The sequence below is a fragment of the Opisthorchis viverrini genome, assembly GCF_000715545.1.
Source record: "Opisthorchis viverrini unplaced genomic scaffold opera_v5_165, whole genome shotgun sequence".
Lineage (NCBI taxonomy): Eukaryota > Metazoa > Platyhelminthes > Trematoda > Opisthorchiida > Opisthorchiidae > Opisthorchis > Opisthorchis viverrini.
Window position 1 is genome coordinate 898,412 of NW_008751822.1, and position 18,269 is coordinate 916,680.

An 18,269-nucleotide genomic window follows, 5' to 3' on the forward strand; every position below is an offset into this window, starting at 1 on the left:
GTCCGGCGATCTTTCACTTAGCACATCTGATACATGGTTCTCAAAGAACTGGTCTGGCGAGAAAATTAACCTATGCATCGCTTTACTTATAAGCTGAGGCACACGGAATCACTTCAGAGGATAAGAATTTCAGATTCACATTATATCCTATTCTCCACAAATTCGACCGATTCGACCTCATAAACCTCAGGCAGAATCTGTTTGAGACTGTCCACTGAAGCATGAATTTATGATAGAATGGACTGCGACGTTTGGCTTCATGAACATCGTACAACACAAGATACAACCCAGCTCACTGTCAACGGGGTCCCAACTTATGACCATGGTGCAGGGGATCCCGCATTGAGTCGATTTGTATGACAGTAGTTAGAAAAATGAAAGCGCTTCTAGAGCGGCTTGAGAACCAGCGCCTAGCAGTATATTGATCTAGTCATCGGACAATCTTGACGAGGCCACAAGAGGAACGAGGCAGTTTTGTACATCAGGCTTCTGATCTAAAACACGATTCAATCTTCAACATTTATTTCGACCTTAGCTCTATCTGCCAGAGGAGAGTGTATTTTTCTTTAGAATGCATGTATCTTGATAATACAAAAGGCAAAATGTATCAGTCCTACCAATACAGATAGAAAATAACAGATTGGTTTGTGTTGTTACTCTGATGTTATAAGGCCTGCTCAAGTGGTAAATGCAAATAAAATTGGTCTAACAACAATACCTGTTTTTCCACAGTTCTTTGTCACATACTACTCACCCCACAAGGAAACATCCTATTGAAAAGACGCTGGTCCTTTATTGCAGTCGCCCCCCCCCCAAAGCAAAACTTCGCGAAACTGCACAAAATAAACTTTCTGACTCACAAACGGTTAGGTTTCCTCCATCAAATGGAACAACATAACAGTGGCGTTCTTTTCTGGGGGCCTACCAGTATTGCTACGCCATTATCCCACCAGATTAGTTGGCTTTGTCGGAGATGGCTACATTCAAGTGACATGTAGTGCACCAAAATTTCATTTTGGAACACTTCACACCTGTGCATTAGAGCACGGATTCACCGGAGATGGGAAACCAGATGAACCGACGCACTATCACCGAGTGGTTACCAAGCCAGTGACCGTAAATGCTGGTTTAACACGACGAACCTCAGCACTGATCAGAACTCTTAGCATTATGAACGCGTTATTTTTGTGGCCAGTATCTTAACGTCAATAAACGAATCCAGGTAACAAAGGACACTGATTATTATTGGGTAGTTGATAAATATCGTGTTTTCCTCCTGTGAATCACCGTCTGTTCCAACCTCATCACCTTCGATCCCTATTGCATTTACGACGTGTTCATAATGATCAAGTGCAAGTACCTTGTGATGAACCATCCATCAGGCGCAGACCGGTCCCGTCGGGAAACTAATTCAGCAATGCTCACGATATCAGGCATTTAAAGTGTCAGTCTATCATTAGGTATGGATGACCGGTAAAGGATATTTTCAATGGGATGCTCCCTCTTGAGGAGTAAATTAGCAATTGGAGCATTGAGATGTTTCTTCGGTTGTTTTTGGATTGCAATGGGAAGAAATCCCGCGCTCCGAAAGCTGTTTCTTCGACGAGAGTTTCCCCATGCGGCAAAGCGTTAACCATTCAATAATCATTCAATAATTTGAAAAATCATTCGTTTATGGTAACCCACATGACAGGCCATGACACGACCGTGGATGTGACTCGTGACTTTAGAAAACCTAGATAATCAGTCTCTGAATTTATTGTGGGCAGCGTTTTGTGACCTTACTTTGAAATTTCACTCGACCAGATTCACCGTTGGTTTTGAGCTGCGGCTTTGTGTGTCACTGGTTTTCGGGGTCATGATAACAAAGTAAAGCCAATATCTCTTGAGGTAGTTCTGATAGCTGAAATTCGGTTATTCTCAAACCTTTTCGACGTGAAGAACCAACGTACTGGATGGAAGGTAGCGCTCAGGCAAGTGTCAGCAGTTATGCAACACACTAACAACATTCAGTAGTGTCCATCCATGACTCGGAAAGATTACCGTGGATGAACTGCTGTTTCGAAGAGAACACCAGATCACCCGCCTGTAATGGCACACGAAATCTACCCATCTAATGATATGGAAAACAGGATTCAAATCCTTGCACATGATCAATGTCGAGAGAACCATCCTATCACCGCCCACGCTAGTGGCAGAAATATCATTTACATAAGACAGAAAAGCTATTGACGTCTGGTAGACATGATATTCTACTCATAAGGTTGCTGAAAACTACCCGACATCATAGGCAAGAGATTCAGCTGGGTTCCATTCGAGTCTCACGTTAAAACCAAATTGGCATGCAAATGAGCGTATTTCGCTTATTCACGCTTCCTTTGAGGTTCTTCCTCAAGAGCCATTAACCGCTTACTTTTGGAAAGTAAATCGCGCCTTTTGATTGGATATCGATCCGGTTTCTTTGCAAGCTCATATCCCCAAGCTAACATTACTGCTTCACTGTGATGATGACACACTTGAGTCAAGCCCTTTGTGCCCTTTCCGGTCACTCAAACGGGTTTTAGTCACGTCTCTCTTACGTCACTTAGTCTTACTAGTATTATGAACTTCGCTTCAAAGTTTAACAGTCAGTAGATCTGCAGCTGGGAGCGACAGCACTACGCTTTCCGCATAGACATGCTTCAGTCGGCTCCTCTGACCACGCCATCTTTACCCCCTCCTGAGGCACGCTGGTGGTTTATCAGGATCATATTAAAACAAAGCGACTGTTCATGAAGGGACATTAGTCAGATTGCCACTAGCTTCCTCATCGTCCAAGACCATATTCCTCCAATAAGATACGGGCATTTGACCAGTTAGCTTAAATCTTGTTCCGATCAGCGTTGAATTGTACAGACCATTTATACAAGTTTTGGTTGACTCTCATTCTCGCTTCGTAAGCGTCTTCTGGAGGAAAAGACGCCCATCGTTTCGATGGTCATATGTAGGCTAAGGAGCTAATGACAGAGATTAAAATTTAGACTGGATGATTGAATAAAACCTACGCTACCGGACAATAAGAACTATCATGAGATATGGAATGCACTGAAGAAGATATTCAGCAGTCAGTCAATTGGAAGCACTTTGAAACCGATTAAGAAGCTATCGTTTCAGAAGGGCTTGCCAAAGTCTGTCGCAAACCACTGGTCTTGACAAGCCCGATCGTGAATACACCGGTGACCCCAAAACCATCCACCAACCTTGGCGCTTAGGAAGAGTGTAGTATAGCAGCTTGGAAAAGTTGAGCATAGAAAAGCTAGCGGTCCGACTTCATCTCACTCTGCTCATCAGGGAATGCAAAGACATTCTTACGGAACCACTACAAATCTTGTCCATCACGCTGCTCGAAAAATGCCGATAGCTTGGCGAAGGGGGCGACACGGATAGCGCCAGCGTCCGAAAGAGAAACCACTACGTTTCGACCCACCTCTTTCTTCTAAGCAAAAGAGAAAGAGGACAATTAGATAGAAAGCAAATCACTCCGCCTAACGAATACTCCCACCAATTTGCGTATCAACAGCCGTGCTTCGCACAGGATGCCGCTGCATATCTGATCCATACGGATGCTCTCATCAGACAGTGACCGCTGTGAGACTGTCGTATCTGGGTTAAATGAACGCGTTTGGCAGTTTGACCGAATGCTGCTCCAGCCGTCTGCGGGAGGGAGAAGCGAGCTGTTTCTTAGGCTGATCTAAAGTTAAGCCGTCGGCTGGACACAAATCGCTAGTCAACGTGCCTGAGAACCCACTCCATTTCCTATTGTCGCCGGTTTGAACCAAAGGTCCTTATTACCCCTGCTTCCATTACCGCCGTATCCAGTGCGTACCCATTTATGAGCCCTTCATTTAATATGTCAACGATGTGATCAGTTCTATTAGTTGCAGACCCGAGGAAAAGTTGAACTTGAAAACAAGACTGAGCAAACTGTGAAGTTTCCTCCTTCGACGCCATCACACGCACTGACGTAGTGCATGATTGTCATGTATAGACGATATGAGGACGTATTCTATAACTTACTAATTTTCAATCTGTGATGTTTCACTTCCAAAATTAGAACCATAAGTTCTTGGAAGTAACCTGCCATAGAAATATTCGCTTACATCATTTTGATGATGAATAGCCTTTTCCCATTTAGACCGAGTTTGTTATCCGTACCGTAACGACTGAAAGTATCCCCCACAGTGAACGCATTGATCCCTTGCTCTAATATCACAGGGACCTCTGATTTATTCCAAAGTCTTGAAAGTACGTTTCAAGCTGCAGTTGAATGCCACGAACCGTGCTTCACTTCCTAGTTAGCAAGAAAGACTCTTTCGTAAGAGTTCCCGTGGATACTGAACATCCTCACTGGTGGTTTTGCCTGAGGTCGATCAGAGTTCAAATGCGTGTTATTGTTTGTCCACACGGACAGCTGTTCTTGCCTATATGGCTAGAGGTCCTACCAATAGAACTTCCCTAAAAAATTGTCTGCGGTGGTTCAAAACCAATGAAACAGGAAAAATGTCAGTTTATAGAAAATGAGTAGACCATGATTAAAGTACAATAGTGGATGGAAGTTTGGGTATAGGAAAATTAGTCCACTTATCGAAAATATGACCATGGGAGTTTGGAAAAACAGAGAGTGGATAGGAATTCCGAAGACGATTGCTTCTGTGAAAAACATGGGGAAATAGTTCTGATTGGCAGCGGGGGAACTGAAAGCTGATTTGGGTGGCTAGAGTAACAGAGGTGTGCCAACTGATTGAACGACTTTGGCAGTGTGGTGGAGGAGAGTCCAGTGTAGTATTTAAGATGGTAGTACCGATGAACTGGCAGTAATTGGACCAAACCCCGAAGATGAGAGAGGGTTCACAGATAGTTGGTTAAACCAGGGTTACCGTGATGCTCGATTTTACCTCCGATGCCATTTAAGAGTAGGGGATAAGGACTATGACCACAAATATGACCACCGTCTTCCGTGGTGAGACTGATCCAGGATTTGTACGATGGAAGGGGAAGGAATATCTAGGAAAGTGAGAAACCAAAGCCAGTTTCCTAGAGGTTCGGCTTGCGGTTTACTTCACATCCGAAGACCAGCTAAGGCTGAGCACAAAAGATAAAGCAAGAAGCGATTGACCGCCTGATTAGAGCCGATAAAGATTAGGAGGTTGACGAAAGAACGGTGATGGAAAACTGTATATGTATTTGGGGAATGATACTGGCTGCGTCCGATGAACCCAAAACATGAACGTTTCTAAAACCGGTGCACGGATGGCATGCAAGCAGGGATACACCACAAAAGCGTAAAGGCAGCAAGAACTAACAGGATTAGTGTGAGAACTGACCTTGTGAATTCGAGCTAGCTCAGCGGTTAAGGCGCGAGCTTACTGACCCGGAATACCGTGGTTCGAACCCAACCCCAGCATCTCGACTGCTGATAACTGGGTTCTTAGTAAACTTGCAGTATCAAATCCCTCGTGTCTCCTTCTAGTTGCAGCTAGGCACCGAGGGTGGTACAGCTGGGCGATTACTATTACCACTTTGTGAATCCGGGAAAGGACAAGTACCAACAATATACAAACGAGCCCGGTGGTTTGCCAGGAAGCTTCCAATCCGGTTCACGAGGACAGGAATTTTGGCAATAAGGTCACTATACCATCAATCGAAAGAAAACCTTTAAGACCTACCAATTCCGTTTTTGCTAAATGAGTACAAGACATGTGACGATACATAGGTCCGCAGCCGCCTGAATCCATATTGGCGACATCTGGGAAGAAAACTATTTTTCAAACCATCGTCATAGGCATAAAAGCTGCTGATGGGTCAAGTGCATTTCTGGTGAACAGTGTGGTGTATAAATGATTCGGATGTGGATGCATTTAGTTAGTCCAAGTGACATTTACCCATCAGGACATATGAAAACAGTAGGAACTGGGGTATATTTATTTACATAGTACAATGATTCTTGTAGTCAGGCTTCCAAAAATACAAAAGCTAGTGGTGAAAGATAATCACACGAGTATCACAGGAAGGCAGTCAGACTGACAGGTTTCGCCATAAAACGACACAAGTTCCGCGTTTTCTGAACACAAAAGCACTGAACAGATTGCAATAAGTTTGCGCAGCTGAGGCACCAGTTATGATTCAGATGAGTCACGGCTTAATAGGTACTGCGGCCGTTGTAGTAGGCGTCTCTTGAACAGTGAACGAAAGGAGTGGACATACTCCAGAACTGGCTCGCTCTGCAAGCAACTCAGAGACGCGCCTATCGAAGCGCGCAGCTGCTGACAGTTTCTCCGGCAAAATAGGGGTTTTGGGTGTATAAAACGGCGAACTGACGAGGTCCACATAAGCAGAGTGCAGACACTGGAAAAGGTTACGAATTTCCGAGTCTTGATGTTGCAACGATGGTGAACTACCACCAGCCGATTGACTAGTTGAGTTGGGAGGGGAAGTGGGCGACTCCAGAACGACAATAAACTGGAATGGGGAACGAGAGAACAATCAGAATGCACAATGAGCCAGCTGACTTTTCAAGTACTGTGACGACGCAAATGAATGCTGGAAGTAGCCACTGAAAGGAAATCGGGACCAACTAATGCTACTGCTTTTCCTAACCAACGTAGCATTCAGGCATTTCAGAGTGAAGTCATTCGGTAGGCTGTAGATGATACCCCATACTTGTTATCTCAATTTAATGGAAATAGATCACAAAAAGTCATTTTACGCGCAGCGATCCATGAGAAGGTATATAGTCAGTTAAGGAACAGGTGACAATGACTATGGTACTGGGTAAATCAGTGCTCAAAGGCCATAGTGATCTGAAAAGAAAGATGTTCGACTACGTCCCTGATGATGGAAGTGGCTCCCGAGATACTGCAGAGGCTGAAGTGCGAGGTACGTGGCTCGAAACCACACATGATTCTGAAGGGATGTTCCTAGACAGGGGACAGTTACAGAATGTGGGCTAGTAGCATCGCCTTATGTGAAACATGAAACTCAAAAGGTTCATATTCCTGGAGTAACTAAGTCAATTTTTTAAGTATAAAAAGCACCTGCAAACTTAAGGAGTTCACACAGGTGAAAACTCACTTTTATTTGAGTGTTAGTCACGTAGCCATAAAGGCGATGGTCTTCCATTGGATAAAGAAGCCCTAAATACGGCTCTGTATGTTCATGTCCACCGCCTGAATAAGTGGCTCGCTTGGCCAGTTTATCCCCCACCACGTCGAGAGCGGCATGAACTTTGAAATGGTAGAACAAAGGATCCGGACATTCTGCTGTGCGCAAATACAAGAGCTGATTTGAATCCGAGATAACTGCTACGCAGGCAGCCATAATGGAGTGCAAACTGTTTGGCCAGATTTGCCACTAAAACCTGGAGAAAAGCAAACAGAAAGTTCGCAAACAGACCGATACTCAGCGAATAAAGCGTTTACTTTGGTCGGCGGTCAGATCCCGAAAGATGCCATCAAGTTGCTAGCTTATCCTAAGGCACCAAGAAGGTCTGGACGACTTAAAAAAACGCATCAGCATGTGGTGTGGAATAGTTTAAAAATTTAGATAGAAACGAAGGCGTTGAATATGACATTTTAGTCCCAGTGTTTCGCTTGCCATTTATTTTTAACTGGGGGGCTTTAAAATCGAATGAACATATTGTAAACAAACCATCTCTATCATCACCATAACCACTGACATCATCTGCAACAACCTTTCGGTGCCTAGCTGCCATGCCACCCGAAAGAAGCCCGAAAGTCAGGCTCCCCAAGCGTAGACAGAAGTTGAGATGCAAAGGTCGGTTTTGTACCACGGACCACCCGGTAAATTCAATCCAACTCAATTTATCAGCTATAAACCGTGTGCCATAGGCATGTTGGTTCCAGCTGCTACAGTTTCAATCACCGGAAAATGGGAGAGTGGAACATACAACCAAGCTTTGGAGGCAGAGACATGTTCAGTTTGTTCAGAAATGGGGTAGCTACGCATTGGAGGTGATAGCTTTAATGCATGAGCGCCACTGACTGTGCGATTAGGTCACTTCGGCCACTGGTGATTTGAGTCCCGGGGTCCCCATCCAATGAGGCAGCAGTTGCTCACCCGACCGAGTTTACTGGTTATTGTTTTCGTACTTTGTTGCTAGGTCATAAACTGTCCACCCCTCGGTCGCTTCCATTTAGCACAAGGCTGGGCGAAAATAGCTCTGTGAGGCAGACGATCTTATGGCATGCGGAGTCCATGTCCTAACCAGCGCAACCTATGAAGCGTAATTCATCTATCGCGGGAGAGCTCCTTCTTCCCAAGACCGGTTAGCGTATTTCTAAATTACTAATCCGATGTTCCCACCAGACCTGACCAATACTGCGGGGATACCGAGAATCAAATACTGACATCTTCCGTAGGTCCTCGGCACATAGGGGCCACGTCTCTGATCCATAAAACAGTACGAATCGCACCACCGCAGTGCAAACTCTTCCCTTGACAGACAAGCTGACGTCACGTCGACACCGTAGGTGTCGGAGGCTGGCAATTCGATAAATTATCAAATCTCTAGCCAGTCCACCGGAACTTATCTACCACGTCGCCTAACTCACCTGCAAGCATGAGGTGTGGGTTTGGTCCCACCCAGTCTTGTAGTAGCACTCTACATTTTACAGGCGTGAACCGCATGCCAAACGGTGCGGCAGAGCTTCATACTCAATGTCCGTGAGGAAACGTCCCGGGAGCATTTCGACTCCAGAGGTTTCAGAAACAGACAGAGAAATTTCAAGCAGCATATCGGTAACAAAGTTGAAGAGGAAAGGGGAAAGAAGACGGCCTTGTTTTACACCACTGGACGTGGTGAACTCAGGCGGAAGCTTCCCGCATACTCGTATGCGCCCGTAGGAGTTCGCATACAGTGCACTCACAAGGGAGAGAAATTTGGAAGGGATACCTTTGATCGCCAGACACTTCCAACGTTGCTGACGAATAAAAAGCACCTCTCAAATCCAGAAAAACGACTAACGTGGGACGTATGAAGGAGTGGCGCTGTTCGAGAATATATCTTAAGGTAAAGATATGGTCGATGCATCCTCGACCAGGGCGGAACCCAAATTGATTCTCACGAACCTGTCTCTCCCGATAATCCATTAACCTTTGCATAATAATGCCAGAGAGCATCTTAGATGCGACGGATACTAGGCTGACACCATGATGGTTTTCACATGACGTTCTTGCTCCCTTTATGAAAAGTGTGATGACGGTTGAGGAGCTCCATTCGGCTGATATTCTGTTTTTGTTCCAAATCTTCTGCAGTTTGGTCCTCATACTGTTCACCAGGACATCGTCATCTCCTTTGAAGAGCCCCGGGTGTAGCCCATCTGGGCCAGGTGCCTTGTAGCGCTTCAGGATTGAAAGCTCACGATGGATTTCGGCTGATGATGGTGGGTTGGTGTCAATGTTCCATTTGGGCAGCTTGCTTTTTCCAGCGGTTGTGTTGAAGAGGACCAGGTGAACTGCTTTTGGAAGACGGCGATTGAGGTGGTAAACTGCTGTTCCATCTTTTTCGCATATTGTCTCACTGATACCAGTCTTCCTTTGACCTGTTGATCGGGTCAGTTGAAACAGGGCGCAGTTGTTGTCTGCAGCGAAAGCCTTCTCCATCTCCTGGGCCTTGAAATCCACCATCATTCTTTAAGCTCCTAATTATCCGAGGTTTGAGGAATCTGCGTACGCCACCATAGTCTGGTATGGCCTTTCTGGCAGCAATAAGATCTGGTGATCTTGAAGATTTCCAGTGTCCATTGAGTCGAGTCAGATAGGCTGGACAGACAGTTCTGAAAGCAGAGAACGTTGCTTCTTTAACTCGCTTCCATTCATCCTTCAAGCAATTTTCGTCGGATGACTACATGACGTTCTTGCTCCCTTTATGAAAAGTGTGATGACGGTTGAGGAGCTCCATTCGGCTGATATTCTGTTTTTGTTCCAAATCTTCTGCAGTTTGGTCCTCATACTGTTCACCAGGACATCGTCATCTCCTTTGAAGAGCCCCGGGTGTAGCCCATCTGGGCCAGGTGCCTTGTAGCGCTTCAGGATTGAAAGCTCACGATGGATTTCGGCTGATGATGGTGGGTTGGTGTCAATGTTCCATTTGGGCAGCTTGCTTTTTCCAGCGGTTGTGTTGAAGAGGACCAGGTGAACTGCTTTTGGAAGACGGCGATTGAGGTGGTAAACTGCTGTTCCATCTTTTTCGCATATTGTCTCACTGATACCAGTCTTCCTTTGACCTGTTGATCGGGTCAGTTGAAACAGGGCGCAGTTGTTGTCTGCAGCGAAAGCCTTCTCCATCTCCTGGGCCTTGAAATCCACCATCATTCTTTAAGCTCCTAATTATCCGAGGTTTGAGGAATCTGCGTACGCCACCATAGTCTGGTATGGCCTTTCTGGCAGCAATAAGATCTGGTGATCTTGAAGATTTCCAGTGTCCATTGAGTCGAGTCAGATAGGCTGGACAGACAGTTCTGAAAGCAGAGAACGTTGCTTCTTTAACTCGCTTCCATTCATCCTTCAAGCAATTTTCGTCGTCCGGATGACTATGCGTTCCCAGTAGCTTTCGAGCCAGATCAGTTTGATACTTTTCAGCTATTGAAACTTGTCAAAGTTGATGGGGGCGAGATAGCTCAGTGGTTAGAGCGCGAATTCACTGACTGGAAGGTTCGTGGTTCGAGCCCGACATCTGCCTCTCGACTTTCCCTGTCTAGGCTTGGGCAACTTGGCAGTGTCCCAGTCCTCGTGCTTTCTTCTGGTGGCATGGCAGTTAGGCACCGAAAAGGTGTTACAGCTGAACGATTTTTTTCAAAGTGGATGAACAGAGCTGCCTTCTTTCGGTACGCGTAGTGCTGGCGGAGAGCGAAGTGCTAAGCGGGGCCTCACGATGGCGTGACCAGAGTCAAGCTGCGTGCCCCCAGAAGGAACGACAATCTTTAACTGAGGCTCTCCATCAGTAACTGATAGCCATATGGTTTAATTGAGTCCATGACTGTCTTGTGGTAGGTGGTCTCCAAGTAACTCGGTGTGTGCGTCTGTGTTGGCCAGGAACAGACGATTATCTGCACACAACTGAGGAAGCTACTCTACATTGTCCGTACGCTCAGCATCGACTCCAAACCAACCACCGAACTGTGCTTGTTCGGGACTTAGTCGTCCAACTTGGCATTCATTTCACCCGCCAGGATTACGATACCCGTCCTTCTTACCGACCGAAGCAGTCGTGACAAATCTTGATAAAACCCGTCCTTCTCAGTCTCAGAAGTGCTATCTGTTGGGGCGTATGCTGATACGACGGACACCATTTACCACATCGACCTGCGTTAATCTTAATGGAGCCAGACAACCGCACACCGCAAAAGCCAATTGTTTACTGGGATCCAGTTCGGTAAGGCACTTTCAGCCTTGGGGCTGAGTACAACTCCCACACCGTAAATACCACGAGCAATTGCGTCAGGATCAACGGATGCCCGAAGAGTGAAACGTGGAACATCTGGGCACGTCCTAAGGGGCTTGAAGAGCACGACCGAAGTGGAGTCTTGTATGCGTGTTTCGGAGAAACAATATATATCGGTAGAGAGGGAAAGTAAGGTTTCAGCAAGGGATGCCTGTTGCCCAATTTTACATGGAGTACGGACATTGAATGCTGAAATGTGTGTCAGATCTTTTGAGATAAGTAGGTGATTATTTTTGTTCATTTTTCTGGGCGATAGTTGAGACACGGAAAAGTGGCTGGGGTTGGCAGATGGTTCGACTGTACTGCACTGTACGATGGGTTGGAAGGGAATGAGGGGGAAGGCTGGTGAGCGAAGAGCTGAAAGGGCGAATGGTACTTCCCGGCTGCCCAGGCCGAAGAAGGGGGTTTAGTTGAGATACCCCACCTTGAACCTTTGACTCAAAAGTCTGACCCACAATGCAGTGGGACCATGTAGGACTTTGTTTGGGGGCCCTGTACCTAGCCTGTGACTGAAAAGTGTGCACCACGAGACAGTGTTGTTAGGGGTTTTCCTTGGAGGAACCTTCCTAGAGTCAATGACTCAATATTCTGACTTACTTGGCCGTAGGATACCAGCCTGGCCGAGGGCGCACGGAGTAGGGCATTACTGTCTCATTCCTGATGCGGCTGCGCACAGCAGGTGCCTTCTGAGAAGCACCGGACTCTCTGGTTTTAAAGGCACTTCGACCGTATTGGATAATGCGCCGGGGATCACGGCCAACAGTTGGGCGATCGGAGTGTGCGGTTTTGGGGGCTGACCTCTTCTAACCCATCCTTCCTCGGGGGAAGACAGTATCGCTGCTTCCATAAATATGGAAATGCTGGTCGCCTGGGGGAAACACCTTACTGTCTTCATACTCCTATTGCAGAGGACAATACGACTTTATCTCCAGACCGCCTCGTACTACGATTACTCGTACTACGGGGATTCGCTGTTCTACGTCGGACTGCTCCCCGCTGGCCTTCCCGGCATGGTTGAACCTTTAGGAACTGAATTCCAGCCACTATAGCCCACAGGATCATTGCGACACAGGACCCCGACCACCTCGACAATGTGATAGCTTTAGGTCGGTGGACCTCCCGGTCGGTAAATTCGCGCTCTAACCCCTGAACAACTTCGCCCCCAAACCGAACCATCTAGGTATCCTTTTTTTAAGGACACATTTAATTGAGGTGCATATCATGAGTTACCTCTGACAAAAACCAGTGAGTGGTGATCCATACGCTAGGTCCTAGTCCATTCTTCAAACGAGCTAATGCAACCAGCCAGAGGTAGCTCCGTTTGAACGTGGGGTCTGTGGAAACTGTTTTGGCAGTCGGTTCTATAGTCAGGCGAACGGCTAAGGATGCGCACGTCCAAGCCTGGAATGCATAAGTTCTCATAAATGCTTACAAAACCGTACTGAATCTTACCGTCCTGACCACAGTTAATAAAGAAAGGCGGTCTCAAAGTCTCTTAACCCACTAAAGTAGTCAAGCATCTAAGATAAACCAAGGATCACTCGATCAGAACACTTTCTACACAGTCTATTTACTTTTGGATTTTAGATCCGCTGTGATCATTCCAGATGACCAGTATGTGTACTCTGATTACGTACATGGATACTCTGAGTCGCCTTCCCCAATCCCAAGAGGAGGACTAATGAGACCTAACTCCGTCTAAGTTTCTATTTACTTTTGGATTTTGGATCCGCTGTGATCATTCCAGATGGCCAGTATGTGTACTCTGATTACGTACATGGATACTCTGAGTCGCCTTCCCCAATCCCAAGAGGAGGACTAATGAGACCTAACTCCGTCTAAGTTTCTATTTACTTTTGGATTTTGGATCCGCTGTGATCATTCCAGATGGCCAGTATGTGTACTCTGATTACGTACATGGATACTCTGAGTCGCCTTCCCCATCCCAAGAGGGAGGACTAATGAGACCTAACTCCGTCTAAGTTTCTATTTACTTTTGGATTTTGGATCCGCTGTGATCATTCCAGATGGCCAGTATGTGTACTCTGATTACGTACATGGATACTCTGAGTCGCCTTCCCCAATCCCAAGAGGAGGACTAATGAGACCTAACTCCATCTAAGTTTTTGGCCACAGTTCTACAACTGGAGAAGTTGGTACAAAAGCATCAGACTGCAGGACTCGCAGGGATCCAAGAAACCGGAAGACTACCCGCGCAAAACCTACTTGATTACCATGGAGGATTTGAGGCTTTCGAGCGCATAGTTACTACTATGTTTGATGAAGAGAGCATCACTTCTTTGTGGAAGTTAGCTGTATACCCTGAACCAAAGCGGATGCTCGTTTTTAGTTCTTACAATGTAACATTGTTCAATTGGGCTAGTTACTTTGACAGCTCATCACGGAGTCCTAGTGGCTCTCACACGCCATGTGTTTCCAACGCAGATCCTTAAAGTCTGGGGTCTGTAAGTCAACACTATTATTGCACATATAGTATCATTGTTTAGAATAAAATTTGTCTTCTCGATGACTCAGGTCTGGAAGAATTCCACGTCATTCAAGGGATTCCATTCGAGTGCTGGTCTTATTCAACAGCGAAGACTTTGATGTACATGGTTACCAGCTCAGTTAAGTAGGACAGACTACAGTTGAAACGATTAACCAGTGTTTTCCGTATACTTTGACCGCAACAAGTCTTATTACTCTGTTCTCTCTGGCTCTTTGTCAGACATTTATTTCGCTAAACGAAGAAGCATAAAGCAGACGCGTCTAGAACTGTAGTCAACAGTACCAGGTGTGCAGTTTAAGGAAGTCCAGCTAAGGAGACGGAAGGCGACATCAGTAAAGTCGCAGAAGCATTCATTTCAATGCTGTACACTGTCGTCCTCTCAGCCCAGCCATCCTCAGATCTCCCGTACGAGGGAAGCTTGGAACGCTCTTGAGTCTATCGTGCTCCGCTCCCGTACCTTCCACCTCCCCCTTTTCCGGTGCTGTTGTAAACGAGATAAAGTCCTTAGATATCACGGCCCACAGTCGCGTTTCCATAGACCTGTTTCATTGCGCGGAATATTGCATTCTTTCTTGTTCCAGTGAACATGTTATATTCATATACAGCTGAACCCCATAGAAATATGTTCCTCAATTTCCTCACGCACCTCACAAACACAGAGCGGCGCGGTGCATTGTGATCTGCCCGTGTGCAGTAGGCTCGTGTCACTGCGGCGCTCAACCTAACCGCTTCCTCTCTTATTCCATCGTGTTTAGACTCATGCATCCGGTGATTCTTCGTCGGCTCGATTAAAACGGCGTTTGCCTGTTTTATGCTTGCATGGTCTGATTGAGCTACATTCCTGGGTTGCCTGTTTCCCGGCAGGATAAATGCTCTGGTAGCTGAGGTTGATTCCTGTATAAGCCAAAAGAAATACTGCTAGGTAGCTCGCCCCTTGCAGATCTGGTAACATGCAACGCTATGTTAAACTCATGCAGTGAGCGCGTCCGGCAGGGAGAATCATCCTGGTTCGTTGCGTCTATGTACATACATATGCCCGCAAACCTTTCGGAAGCATGGGCAGTTCATTCAGTACGGTGGCTCTGAAACCGGTCTTGGCATGCAGGAAAACTAAAGGACACTATTTATGACTCTGGATTAAGCTTGTCCTGGTTCTAGCACATTCCTCTACAAATTATCCCACGGATCCAGAAGACTAAGTACAAAAAAGTATAATACTGTCTTACGTGCAGGCCAGCTGAAACGAAACAGAGGCCATCGATAGGACACCTTAGACAGCCTGTAGTATCGGACACCTGCCCCTACCCTACTGTGTATAATTTCGTTCATCACATCCCAAACTGATAGCTTCATTCAGAAAGTTGACTCGTGAAATAACCCTCGTCCGAAAGTTGTTCACGCAACATCCATTACCCAGTTCGAAGCAAGTCTATACGGTTTTTGTGAGCCACCGCGCCAGGAAACTTACTGCCCCGCGGTAAGAACTTAAAAACCAGTGCCACAGCCTCTCCTTTCAGGTGAACCAAAGCCGTTGAACTAAAAGTGTAAACCCGACCCAGGAAGCTTTGGTGGAAGCCTCGATCTTGCGAATCAACGTGTGAGCCCGCGAATCCCCCTCCAATTCCCTCGAGCACTTTCCGAATAAGCGCTACCGAATAGCTTTGACAGCTGTATTTCCATCCATTTTGTGCCCTGTTTACACTCGGAAACCGAGCTGCCTGGTCCCGCCTGAATCTACAGCTCCGTGCCACATAGCTCTTTCTGTCGTCGGCCAACCTAGTTTGGCATGTGTGGTCCCGGCTAATACCTTAAATGCTGAAGGTCATGGACTCAGACTGATACACAGAGTGGAGGCTTTCGTCCAAGTTTGCCGGGTCGGATTTGTCCTTATTGGCTGCCGTTCACTTGAAAAGCACAAGCAGTGCACTTTAGGCTCTTAGCTCAGGACAGTATATTTGACAGCGTGAGGACTCGCATTATAAAGCGTCTAATATTGCTTTGAACTGGGGAGTAGATGAAGCGCGAACAACCGTCGGTGGAAGGTTATTCCAAGCGGCAACAACCCGAAGTAGGAAAAATTTTCCGAATAACAGCGTGCATCCTGAGCCTGAAAAGGTTTTTTCCATGTCCCCACCATGTGTTAGCTGGGTCCACGGTGAGAACCTGTTGACCAAACCTTGTTCAAACAATGCATATGTAAGCGTTTGGTCTCCTCGGAGGCGACGATGCTCGAAAGGGGTCAAGCACTGCGAGACGCCTGTCATAGTCCACGGATTTAAAGCCGCTGACCATTTTCGTAGCAGCCCGTTGGACAAGCTCGATGAGAATTACGTCCTTTTTGCGTCCTGAGTTGATTGCTTAGATAGCATATTCAAGAATCGGTCTGACTTAGGCTCCATAAATAATTGGGAAGTCCATGCAAGTAATACCGCAGAGGGTGCCCCAAATCATTCATAGTACGTCGAATCCCTTTCGAGTTAATTTTCCTTGGTCCAGTGGGTGGGACATGGTTGAAGAGATCCACATACCCAAATACTTTCTGTAATGTTTTCTGGACCATTCTCATCATGTTCGACAAACGAGTTCTCTTAGACCCCTTGGAATGATATGGGCACAATTTTCGCCATTCAGAGGTAGGTGCCAGTTCAACGACCACCACTTTGCAGAGCCAAAATCAGCTTAGAGAGCACTGGTCTTTTAACTCTAGGAATTCAAGTCGTCCGCAAAGTGTGGACGCCGACTTCAAAGAACTTCTGGAGTGTTGTTGTCGTAGATCAGAAATAAAAGTGTTCCCGAAGCGATACCTTGAGGACCTCCAATAAAGACCGGCGCCAGGGTTGAGCATATCGTGCCTACCTTCACTCGGAGCGTTCAGCCTGATATGAACTCATAATCCATTGTAGAATTTTCCCTGGAATTCCACAAAACTCGAGGTTGTGGAGCAGCGGGAAGTTTGGGACCCAGTCGAAAACTTTTGAGAAATCGGAAAATACGGCATCCGATGCGAGTCCCGTCTTCTTCTCGCGTTAGGTTTTCCACCATTACGAGCATATGCATTACGCACAGCTTGGGAGGAATTCCCATTGAAATGGGAATATCAATTTGTTGATACTAAGGTGATCCTGGATGGCCCGCTTCAAAATGCGTTCCATCACCTTGCGCGCTATGCCAGTGAGACTAACAGGCCTATAGCTGACGGGTCATAGTCAGTCACCGGCTTTGTAGAATGGGGTAACAATCACTTCCTTCCAAGCACAAGGAAGATTATGACTCACGAAACATGAGACAGAAATGCTTAACCAGTGTGCACGATCCATGAATAGACCTAATCTGGCCCAAGCTCCCAGAACGGGTTTGTCCCGGGCAGGAGTTGACAGGTGTCCTCCTCCGTGAAGAGAAAGTTGGGTAGTGGCCATTCGATATTACGCCTTGACAAAATTGGGGGTAGCGAGGTCGCTGGCCAAGAATGCAGATCAAAACAGTGTTCATTTCAGACTTCGGATAGCACTATTGCGTCCCTCGTGAGTTCTCCATTCCTGTCCCTCAAGAGAACGCCCTGGCTTCAGTTGAGTTTCCCGTGAGAACTAAATTGATTTGCAAATGAGTGTATTTGACGAAATAGTTGACACCTCTTCCCTAGAAGACCCTGGACCCTTTTGGGTAGCTTACGGTACATCCGACAGCGTGCTGGCTTTTCGGGATGAATATCGTATCAGTCTTGTGAATTAATCTTGAGCAGCGAAGTTTTGATTCACGGTGCACCGCAAAATGGTGCCGAGGTGGGACCGCGGAGGGCAATCGGGATGGGCAGGGCTGCATGTAGATATAAAGCAACATCAACAGCCCGCCCTCGCTTTGAGTCAGCTCAAAAAATAAATTAGCTACATATCGAGATCTCCTCGTAAGAGATAACTGGTGTGAGCCGTTTCCAGTAAGTGCGATTATAGACTGCTGTTTAAGGCAAGCTGACTCAATCATCAATCAACGACAGCATGACATCAGTGCTCAAAACCAATGCTTCACTGCCGTACAGCCATGACTTATTTGAAAGCCTTATTGTAAAGAAAAGAATAAAGGTGGATGGGGGAGGGACTTAGTGCTAGCTTAACACAATCATTCCGAGGTGCCTACACCTCCAGACATTCATTCAGGCAATCTGGACAGAAACTGACAACAAGAACGCCACTGACATCGGTTGGCAGCCATATCTTGTAGTGTCTCCAACCAGGCAAAGTGAGGATCACGCGGTCCCCATCCTGG

The 18,269-nt window shown here is 46.5% G+C and overlaps 1 protein-coding gene across 1 annotated transcript in view; it reads right to left on the reverse strand.

The window, feature by feature from the left end:
- Window positions 1-5,962: 5,962 nt before the first annotated feature.
- The window catches only part of T265_07311 (hypothetical protein), a gene marked incomplete at both ends in the record, with an annotated part of 18,809 nt that continues 6,502 nt past the window's right edge, over window positions 5,963-18,269 (reverse strand). Inside the window, 2 exons of the mRNA XM_009172798.1 lie at window positions 5,963-6,498; window positions 7,111-7,389. Coding sequence (XP_009171062.1) covers window positions 6,172-6,498; window positions 7,111-7,389 — 606 coding nt within the window. The remainder of the gene's footprint in view (window positions 6,499-7,110; window positions 7,390-18,269) is intronic.